Consider the following 10,193-nt stretch of genomic DNA (forward strand, 5'->3'; position numbering starts at 1 on the left):
CACGCCCCAGTTAGCAGCATCTCAAAATTCGAAAGGTTTATTACTCATCTATTAATTCTATTCCATTTACTTATTCGGTTCTATACCTATCTTACCTATGTATGGAAGAACCGCTGGTAGCCAAGGTGGCAGCAAGAATCCTAGCAGCTGTCACCTGACGTATCCGTAGTAGTCAGCAATTTCCATTTCTTTGTCCCTCTGGGTGAAAAATTGCAGCTTCCCCGAAGAGGTGTATCTGGCAGCATTCTCCCGTTGTTGTTGAGCCCGCCTCTTCATGGCCTCTCGCTCTGGCCTCTGCTCTTGTTCGATGGGCTTTGACATGACTGGCTCAGGCACGTTGGGTTCCCTCCATGGAACTCGTTGCTTGCTGAAGTCTTGGAGTAGAAGTTGGGTTTGGAGCTTGGGTGGGGACTGGCGCTTAGTCACAGCAGGGGGAACAGGCTCGCGCTGGAGAGAAGCGCCAGATGAAGTTTTGTAGGGTGCAGGCCTAGGAGCAGCAGGCTGAGGGACACGAGGCTGGGTATGGTTGGTCCAAGCCGGTTGGGTTGGGTTGGCCACAGTTGGCTGAGCTGGTTTGGCGGGACCTGGCAAAGAGGCAGGAGCTGGCTGGGATGAATTGACTGCAGCAGGTTGAGCTGAGTCAGTAGAACCAGGCTGGGCACGGTAAGCCACAGCAGGCCGATGTGAGGCCAGAGACTGTGGCCTCCGAGGAGCGGGTCGAGCTTGAGGCTTGTCCCAGGCAGAAAAAGGCAGAGGTATCAACTTGACCTTCCCAGGAGGAGGCCGCTCACACTGGGATGGAGATGGACACTCTGTTTCAGCACTGCTGTCTGGTTTCTGGGCTTGGACTTGCGTTTTCTCAGGCCTCTTACCCTCACGTGGGGTATGCCGCCGTGGCTGGATCGCTGGGGGTGGCTGGGGGTCTTTGGGGTTGCTTGAATTTCCCAAGAGCCGACAGGAAGAGAGCCCAGTTTTCGTCTCATTCTTCTTCCCCAGCGCATGAAGAACCTTCACAGACTCCAGCATGCGCACGCCAAGGGAGGTTCGAGGCTTTTGAAAGCTCTCTTGGCGAAGCTCAGTTTGGTGTTCCTTTCGCTTCGTGTTGGGGATTGCTGGCTTGTCTTCTGCCTTGACTTTGTTCCCTGACTGCTTGTTCTCTTCAGCCTTGTTTCTTCCTCTGGTCCTTTTGGTCTTTTCCTGCCCATGGCTCTCAGTTTTGCTGATCTTTCCGGATGCAGCTTTCTGAGGTTTGCCTTGAGAGTGCTTGGCCGTGTTCGCAGGAGCCCTGTCACTGACTGCAGCAGTGCATATAACCGCTTCTCCCCCTAACAGGCACTCTGGATCCTTTGGCTGGATTTTGGCCTTGGGAGCACCACCGATAGGCTCAGAGGCTTTCTGTTTGTTCTTCCTGGGTTGATCAGAGGGAACCTTTACGACACTTGGCTTTTCCTGCACCTGATTCACCTTAATGGCTCTGGTGTCTTCAGCTTTGATCACGTTGGGACCTTGGGATCGATCAAGATCTTTCCAAGAATTAAAGAGCTGGGGAAGGTGAATATCCTCCGCCAGTGTAGTAATGTCTGCAAGACCACTGCTAGGTTCAGTCCCATTTTCAAGTGTCCCTAGGTCCTGACGACTCAGGCTGTTCTCTCCCAGATCAGCATTTTCAGAACCAGGCTGCTCCTCTTGGCTGAGGGGATCGGTGCAGGCCAGCGGCTGGGGAATATCAGGGATTCCTAAAGGGAGTAGTGGAGGATCTTGGTTTTCTATTGGGATCTGGTAGGCCTCCAGAGGCTTTGACAGCTTGGTTTTGATATCCTCCACGTTCTTACTCTCTGTTTGTCCCTGGCTTGGAGCTGGAGGCAGGGCCAGGAGACGCCTGGCACTCTGGACTGGAGCTGTCACTGAAATGTCCCCAAGTTCAGATGGTGGGTTACTCTCAAGTATGTGACTGTTTCTGCTACTGCAGGACTTGGGGAGTTCTTGAGTTTGTGTCACACAAAACGTCTGGCTTGGAGGTTGCAATCCCAGGGAATTTTTCATCACCAGGGAAGTCTCCATCACTACAAAGGGATCAAGGGAGAAGTCAGTCCCTGGTAAATGAGATGCTCCCCCTAAACACCAACACAGCAGTCATGTACCTTTCAAGGGGTTCAGGGGCAAGATGGGCAAGGAGGCATTTCTACTAACTCTTCTTAAGGATCATGGACAGTGCCCTGTGCTACGAGGTAAGCGGTGACTGTTGTAATGCTTAACTGGTGATCATTTCATGTCACTGATCCTTGGCTCTCTTTGTATCTCATAGGACTGTTGTAAGTCCAATACAAAATGAGTCTTCTTTTTAAACAACTGAAATGTTTTACAAAGCCTAGCATTCTCATATAGAGTCCTTTCAATTCTCCCCACTTTCCCGAGAGGCTAAGAACACTTCACACCATGAACTAGGAGAGGGGGTAGAGCCCTTTCTGATGAAATACAGAAACAAAGACAGAGTCTTAGCCTGCTTGCTCTCTGGACAGGATCTCGGACCACAAGGTCTTAAATCCTGGTATAAATGACGGAAGTGAGGACACTTCAACTGGCACTCTCATAACAAGAGTTCTGAGACACCTTCCAAAGAGACTGTAGCAGTAGACGAGGGAAGGGAGTGCTACAGTGTGGTAGTACAGGGGGAATGCTCGGCTACAGCAGTGAAAAATGTGGTACCTATTGGTGTGCTCTCGGGGTTCTTGTACATGTAGCATAGATGACCTTTACAGTGTCCCTGCCACCTTCCCACCTGCATTAGGTGTTCTTTTTGTTTTTTTGTTTTTTTTAATTTACGTTTATTTATTGATTGATTGTTTGAACTTATTTATTCTACGTATTTATTTTTTTGGCTGCACAGGGTCTTCATTGCTGTGCACGGGCTTTCTCTAGTTGCGGCTAGCGGGGTCTACTCTTGGTTGCGGTGTGCGGGCTTCTCTTGTTGCGGAGCATGCGCTCTAGGCGCGTGGGCTTCGGTAGTTGCGGCTCACGGGCTCTAGAATGCAGGCTCAGTCGTTGTGGCACATGGGCTTAGTTGCTCCACGGCATGTGGGATCTTCCCAGACCAGGGCTCGAACCCGTGTCCCCCGCATTGCATTGGCAGGCGGATTCTTAACCACGGCGCCACCAGGGAAGCCCTAGGTGTTCTTATATAGAGTCTAAAAACAGAGGGCACTGAGCGAAGGTAGTGGTTACTGAAGGCTCAGGATCTAAATTCTACCTGTCTCTACACCCCTTCCCAGCTGTCGATTTGACCCCATTTGTGAATGCCGACCTCATTCTTCAACTTTCTCTGCCGTTTGTATACTCACCTTGAAAACTTGTTTCTGTGATGCGTTGAGCAGACACAGGGTGGCAGATTGCAGAGGTGGAAGCTGGTGGTCGGATATTTGTGGGCTGAATCTCCTTCAGTCCCATTCCCATTTCTGGTTGCGCAGAGGCCCTACTTCCTGTGTATGACGCGGAGCCATAGGATTGCGGGCAGGAGCCAAGTTCTCCATACAGTGAAGACCCCAGTGTGCCTTGGTTATAGTAATATACCTGGCTTCCTTCCTGGTAGGGAAGTGACAGGCGGCTATGCCCCTGATTTGGAATCTGAGATGGTGCTCCCTGAGCAAGCCTGGCAGAAAGTGATGGATATAGAGGGACCATGTTATTGGCGTCTGAAGTTTTATCATACTGGGCTGCCATAAACATGGAGGAAGCAGCTGGGTGCCGGTCAGTGAGTGCCAGAGTAAAGTCTCCGAGTGAAGAGGAATTCTTTTCAGTGCTTCCTGTGATGTCCCACTCAAGAACACCTGGATAGGAAGGAGCTGAAGTGGAGATCTGGCTGTGGTCAGTAACTCCAGATAACATAGTCGTGCTGGAATGTTGGTAAAGGTAGGCACTACCCATGAGTGTCTGGAAAGAGGTACCGGTAGCCGATGCCGAACTGACGGCAGGGGCAGAGACTCTGGAGAAGTTGCAGACACTTCGTGTTAGGGAAGTTGCATTGCTCACCACAGGAAGACAATGCTGCAGAGAATTTAGAGTTCCAAGTAGAGATGGATTTTGGAAATTTTCTGTAAGAACAAGAGGGTCATGAAAAACTCAGGGAGGTTGAGAAATTCTCACTACGTTTGAGGAACAGCATTATCTTAAGGTTCTTGCTCTCAGGACACCTCTACTATCGACCCTTCCTGAGAAACCCAAAATCAGACAGTTAATGATGGCTGTAAGGACTGAGCAGTTTTCCACTCTTCTGTATTAACTGCCTGTGCTCCCATCTTGGGCACAGATGGGCAGAAGAGCCAAGTGGTATGGTTCAGACATTGTTCTCTAGGCTGGAAGCAACCTTCTCCCTGCCCTGTCTTTCCCTTCAGCCTGCACTCGTATTGACTTCTATGCTGTTTCCTAGACTGGAAGCATTTTAGAACTAGGAGGCCCTTAGAGAACTTTCTCTTTTTTCAGTCTCATTTCACGAGTAAGGAAACTGAGGCTCAGAGAGGTCGGGTTGACTTGTTCAGGTTCTCTCATTATGTTAGTGTCATTACCAGGTTTCAGAACCTAAGTATCCTGACTTCCTTGCCAGGACTCCACTCTGAGCATGATAGTGCCAGAAAGCAGGAGAAATAGAACTTATAATATAAGCATTTTTTTTGTCCATTAGAAAACAGTACGGCCATTACCATTGTCATCTTCAGTGTCTCCCTTTGCTTGTGCAGTTCCCACGCTATTACCTAGAGTTGACGTATAGCTCAGTCCAACTGGTGAACTGAAAGAGTCATGTTTGCCCTCTTCAAGCCTGGTTTCTCATCCTACCTCAAAATGATTACCCGAAAGTGGATTTCTTAAGTGCTTTTGGAAAGAGAAAAGTTATCTGATTACTTCAGATTACTCATCTATAAAGTGGTTATAACACCACCACCAATAATAATAGCAGTAATAATTAATAGATGAATAAGCTGATCTATTGCGTATGATTTATATGGAGGAAGATACAATAAGTTCTAGAAAGACAAAGAAAAATCATGAAAAACATGTTACGTAACGAAAAAGAAATCCATAGATATTAATGAAAACTGGGGTATGTGGGCAAGTATCAAAGCCTAATGAATTTACTAACAAATGACATTCTGTACCATACATGCAATATTATGAAAGTGAATTTTGCCCACTCTATTTTAGTGAATACTATTAACCAAAAAACACGATGGAGGTGATAGAGGTGAATGAATTCCTAGCCAATGCATACAGACTGAGACGATAAATCAGTAAAAAATGCATAACAAGCAACAGAATGCAACAAATGTGAATGTATAGGTAGCCACAACATATATAGACAAGTATTTCAATGAAAACCGGTACAAAGCAGACAGCAAAATAGTAAGTGTAAAAGAGTTTCATTATTGTGCTCATTCATATTTTTACCCAGCAAGTAACAGGTATTAAGCCTAGGAGAAATATATCTGTCCATGAATATAACTCATATAATAAGCAGAAAGGAAGCTTAAAAAGTATCAAGAAGGTTTTTGTATTTATCCTAGAACTTAGAATCATCTTCCACATCCAAGAAGATGACATCCCAAGACCTCAAAAAACCATCATCCCTAGAATCCAATTAAAAAAGATTTTCAAATGTAAGAAAATCCAAAGGACTCCACAACATTGTTTTAGATAAACGTGGATGTTTGTGTTTTCTTTTTTTCTTTTGCCGCGCCGCGTGGCCCTGGCCGTGAAAGCACCGAGTCCTAAGCGCTGGACCGCCAGGGAATTCCCTAAATGGGGAATTAGAGATGTGGGGCTTGACTTTTTCTTTTTCTTCTCCGGTAGCTAAGATCTACAAGCGAACGATGGCTGTTGATCAATGTGCTCTCTGTGTTAGGAAGGAAATAACTGTAAAAATTGAAAAGCAACCTTGCCTTAGAAGCTACATATCACACAAAGGAAATAGTCCTTCTGATTCAATGTAGAAGATATCATTTAAAATGTTTAATTGGTCAAATGTCTACCTAGTTTAAAAATTAGAAAGAATAGAACACTGAAAAGCAGCCCCCTAGATAACCACTTTGGTTTCTGGTTTCTAGGAAGCATCATTTCTAAAACATACTTCTAAAATGTTTCTATTCCAAACTGTCAAGTGCCAGCTGTATTCAGAGAGGCAATAAAAGAAAGAAAACGGAGTATGACTTTTCTGATAGGCTGCCCTTCCTGGTGATCCCCTGTTCTGGCCTTACTTTCCTTCTTAGTCTGTTAATGTAAGGATTTGCTACCATCAGCTTTGTTTTGCCCTGCTCTGAGCAGATTTCCCTCTGTGCTGTTTCTGCTTTAATTTAAAATCTTTGGCTCCCATCAACATTCCATGGCAAACTGCCTCTTTCTTGAGAGCTCCTCTATGCTTTCCCTCTTCATTCTTATATTTTTTTCCCATCTCTTGGTTCCTGTTGGCCTGTGCTAATGAAAACAATCCTAAACTTGCTTACGTTTGACTCTGTGCCTCCCTATATAGCCCAGTACTCTCCATCCTCTCTCCCTATTCTCTCTTTTCAACTAGTCGAAATACTAGTGGAGGGAGACCATTGGAGATGAAACATCTTGGTATATATCGCTAGTTTTCTGTGTCACCTGGCTTTTCTATGTTTCTGTTGAAACACTCTTTTGAGAAGTCTCTGATTTCATTTTCTACATGGGTACCCTTTAAGGCTCAATATTGGAAAAGAAGGGGATCAGAGTGATCAACCCAATGTGGTATCCTAACGTAACAGATAAGGAAAGCAGCAGGCTTTGTGAGGCAGTCAGTGATTTGTCCAAAGTCACACAGACAGTAAACGTCAAAGTCAAAACTGAAATTAGGTCTCCAGACTTGTAGTTCAATACTTTCCCTCATTATTCCACGCTATTTTGAATCTCCTCCTCAATTTAGGGGCAAAAGAAATCGAACGCAAAACTTTCCAAAGTTTCTTTTCTTACCTGACATGGTCAGAGAAGAGGAGACATCAACTGCAGGTACAAGGGATGAGGAGACAACACTAGAGGATGTCTGAGTGGCTGCAGCTGAACGGCGCACGTGTCCAGTACAAAGGTCACTGGTTACTGGTCCAAACGGCTCCACGGAAACCCCAAGACCTCTACCAAGTGGTAGTAGGTTTGGTAGGAGAGTGATGTCACAAAGCAGGCAGTTGAAAGGTATGAGCTAGCCAATAGGGAGGTCCGATCCCCAACAGGAGGGCGGGCTTGGGTGAAGAGAGCGTAGGAGAGCTAAAACAACCCCTCAATTTCTGAGCTCTGGGGAGGAAATCCTAGAAGACAGATTTACCTCCCCCAGGCTCTTCCATTAGGGAAATCATTGCAACATTTCTTACAGACGTTCATTAATATAATTAACTAACAGTTACTTATATTCTACAGAGTATTCTATTTTATGTATCATATACTTAGAGCTATATAGATCTTATTTAACTAGTATCCTTAGGAAGGAAAGAGCCATGTAGTTTGAACTATTACAGTTGTAACTTGGTTAAAGAGCAGGGTGAAGTTTGTTGAGTGTACCCTGTGGAGAATGTTGTGGTCCAAGGCTCTTCTCTTTTAGTTTCTTCTCCTTGACTCCTACCTTCCTTGGGCTGGGCTAGGCTGGGGGCCAGGTTGGACTTGCGACTTAACATTTCTCTTCCGCTTTCTTTTTTTTTTTTTTTTTTCTTCCATTATGGGCATTGCTTCTAGGACAAGCCTTGATCTTGCATTGGATGTTCCTTCCTGTCAACTTCCAGCAGCAGGAGTCTTCTTTTCAGTGCTTGATGCTTCACGAAATAGACTCTGCCCATTGGCAGCAAATACCAGAGAGCCAGGAGACAGAGCTGGTTGCAGACCTTTCCTCTTCCAGCCTTTGGTTGCAATTGTTTTGCCCATGATTTGCTAGCTCTAGTTCCTTGGGCCACACAGGTATCCTGCCATCCAGCTCTTTTTATATGTGAGAGACATTCTGAACACTGTCCCTCTTTCTTTGCACAGAAGTATATACAGTGTGGCAGTTACCGTAATCTCCTCCCCCTTGCAAACAGCCCCTCTAGAATCTCGGACCTCTAGGACTCTCTGTCTTGCATGCTTGGGTGCAAGGCCAAGCACAATGAAGAGGAGAATAATTAGAGAAAGAGGAGGACATTGGTGGAGAACTGGGAGCAGGTAAGGTGAAAGGGCACCGGAGAAAAGAGATGCATGTAGGTTTTTTGGTTTCTGTGGGAAACAAGTTGACACACTTGGGCCTCATTTTGTATTAACAGAACAGAGAGTTGTAGATATAAGTAGCTAGATCGTGCAGCAACTGCCATGAAGTCTGTACACTGAAGAGAACAGTCTCACATCTAGTTTTCATTTTGTTTTATGTCATATTACCTTATTTATAGCATTCACTGGTATGTTTGTAGAACGCAGATGTTTTCAAATGCTCTGGTTTTGTCTACATGGTTATTTCCTTGTCCTATTTGTAAGGAATCCAACATTGTAAGACATATTGCATGTTTTTCTCTTGACGATTGTTTACCTTGAAGCGTCATGAGCTAACTTGAGCTGTTGGATTTTGTGGAGAAACTTTAAAAAGGGTCTGTGAAAAAGGCATTGTGGTGAGTCGCATTATGCACCCGAGCGTAAGGAGCAGATATCTGCCACCAGCCCAGCTTGGCCTGGATTGCCTCTGTGTTAGTTCCCCTGGTTAGTGCTTTTCTCCCTAACCACTCTTGTGACTGTGATAATGTGAGTTAAGGGCTGAGTTGCTAGTGATTTATGTGTGAGGTAGGCTGGTTTGAGGGAGGAAATCTATGGACCTAGTCATTTTCCTTGGTGGTAAGCTTTCAGGGGTGCAAAGATCGATCTTCCTGGGGACTTTTCTGGTACCAGGAAGATATCGCATAGATGGGACCTCCAAAGACACACATTTAATTTTTAGGCCTGTTGTTCCTATTATGGGATGTGAGTTTCTTCACTGATGGGGATGCTGCTTATCTGAGAAGAAACTGTGAAAGGTGGTGTAGTATAGAGGTGTGGCTTAAGCTTTTAAGTTTTCTTCAAGGTTTTTCCCCTAAGCTTCATACTTCAGACGGCCTACTTACATGAGACTAGTATGTGATGTCAGGCTAACAACTTCCTAAATACCTGCAAGCCAGATCAGTGTCTCTTTTCTCTATATTCCCATGGAAATCAAGGGTCCCGCCGAATTTTCCATCGAAACAGTTGATTTGTGCTGTCTCTAGGAATTCTACAGGGCGTACCGTTGCTTCCTAACCGGTGTCATTTGGGAGATCGATCCCCCTCTGTACGTTCAAATGATTAATTTTGAGACTCTGCTCATGTGTGCAGTAAACCCTTTAATTCCCTAAGACCTTCCTTTCCTCCATCTCATACCCCATGAAGCCCGCTTCAGTTTATCTCCTGAATTTCTTTGGAATCTGTCAGCTCTCCCTCAACATCCTAATACTGAACTTGCCTGTCTGTTGCGATTAGGTCCTAACTAGTGTCCATATATCTTGTTTCCCTCCAATCCATTCTTCACACAAGAAAGCTTCAAAGCAAGTTGGAACATTGCTCATAAACATCGCTCACAAACATTGTTTTGAGAATAGAAAACACACTGGTGGCCTTTAAGACTCTGCGTGCTCTAGAATCCTCTCTGCTTCTCTAGCCCCATCTTGTGCCACGTTTGCCCTCACTTTCTATGCTTCAGATACACTGAATTAACCTTAGTTCTCACTCATCTGACAGAAGTCAGTTGAGAAATTATTTTTCACTGTGATTCCTAGCATTAAGGAATTTGATGATCAGGTTTTGTATGAGGACTAAAACTAAACTGGGAAGTGGAAGAATTGCGTTTCAACTGTTTCAGTCAACACGCATGTATTAATGATACCTAAGTATTGAACACCGGGCTAGGTTTCATGAGGGATACAGAAGTTCTGGCCATCTCTGGTTTTGGGTATCCCTTATTTGTTGAGACCTTTGCGTTGTTTGGTTGCCTTTTGTCTGTTTTCCAGATGGGAAAACAGGAACAAGGGAAGTATAGGTTATTACTAGGTGGGGTTGAACAAGTGGAGCAGCAAACTGCAAAGCAGAAAGAAGAGGGACGTACTATAGAGGGATGTGATTTCCATTTTCAAGGCGCCTGCGTCCTGTGCAGGGAGACAGCCTAACATAAAATGTGC

At 45.2% G+C, this 10,193-nt stretch overlaps 1 protein-coding gene and 1 pseudogene across 2 annotated transcripts in view; both read right to left on the bottom strand.

Annotated features, from left to right (window-relative positions):
- LOC309653947 (uncharacterized protein) overlaps nucleotides 1-2,061 on the bottom strand; it is a gene marked incomplete at both ends in the record, with an annotated part of 65,412 nt that extends 63,351 nt beyond the window's left edge. The window contains one exon of the mRNA XM_082478673.1: nucleotides 155-2,061. Within this exon, the coding sequence (XP_082334799.1) occupies nucleotides 155-2,061 (1,907 nt within the window). The remainder of the gene's footprint in view (nucleotides 1-154) is intronic.
- Nucleotides 2,062-3,267: 1,206 nt separating this feature from the next.
- On the bottom strand, nucleotides 3,268-7,059 carry LOC309653948 (uncharacterized protein C2orf78 pseudogene; annotated as a pseudogene). The gene is made up of 2 exons: nucleotides 6,976-7,059; nucleotides 3,268-4,088 (listed from the first exon to the last, which is right to left on the bottom strand). The product of its transcript is annotated as an uncharacterized protein C2orf78 pseudogene (transcript).
- Nucleotides 7,060-10,193: the final 3,134 nt, after the last annotated feature.

The sequence above is a fragment of the Balaenoptera physalus genome, assembly GCF_965194825.1.
Source record: "Balaenoptera physalus genome assembly, contig: HAP1_SCAFFOLD_1538, whole genome shotgun sequence".
In the NCBI taxonomy this organism is placed as follows: domain Eukaryota; kingdom Metazoa; phylum Chordata; class Mammalia; order Artiodactyla; family Balaenopteridae; genus Balaenoptera; species Balaenoptera physalus.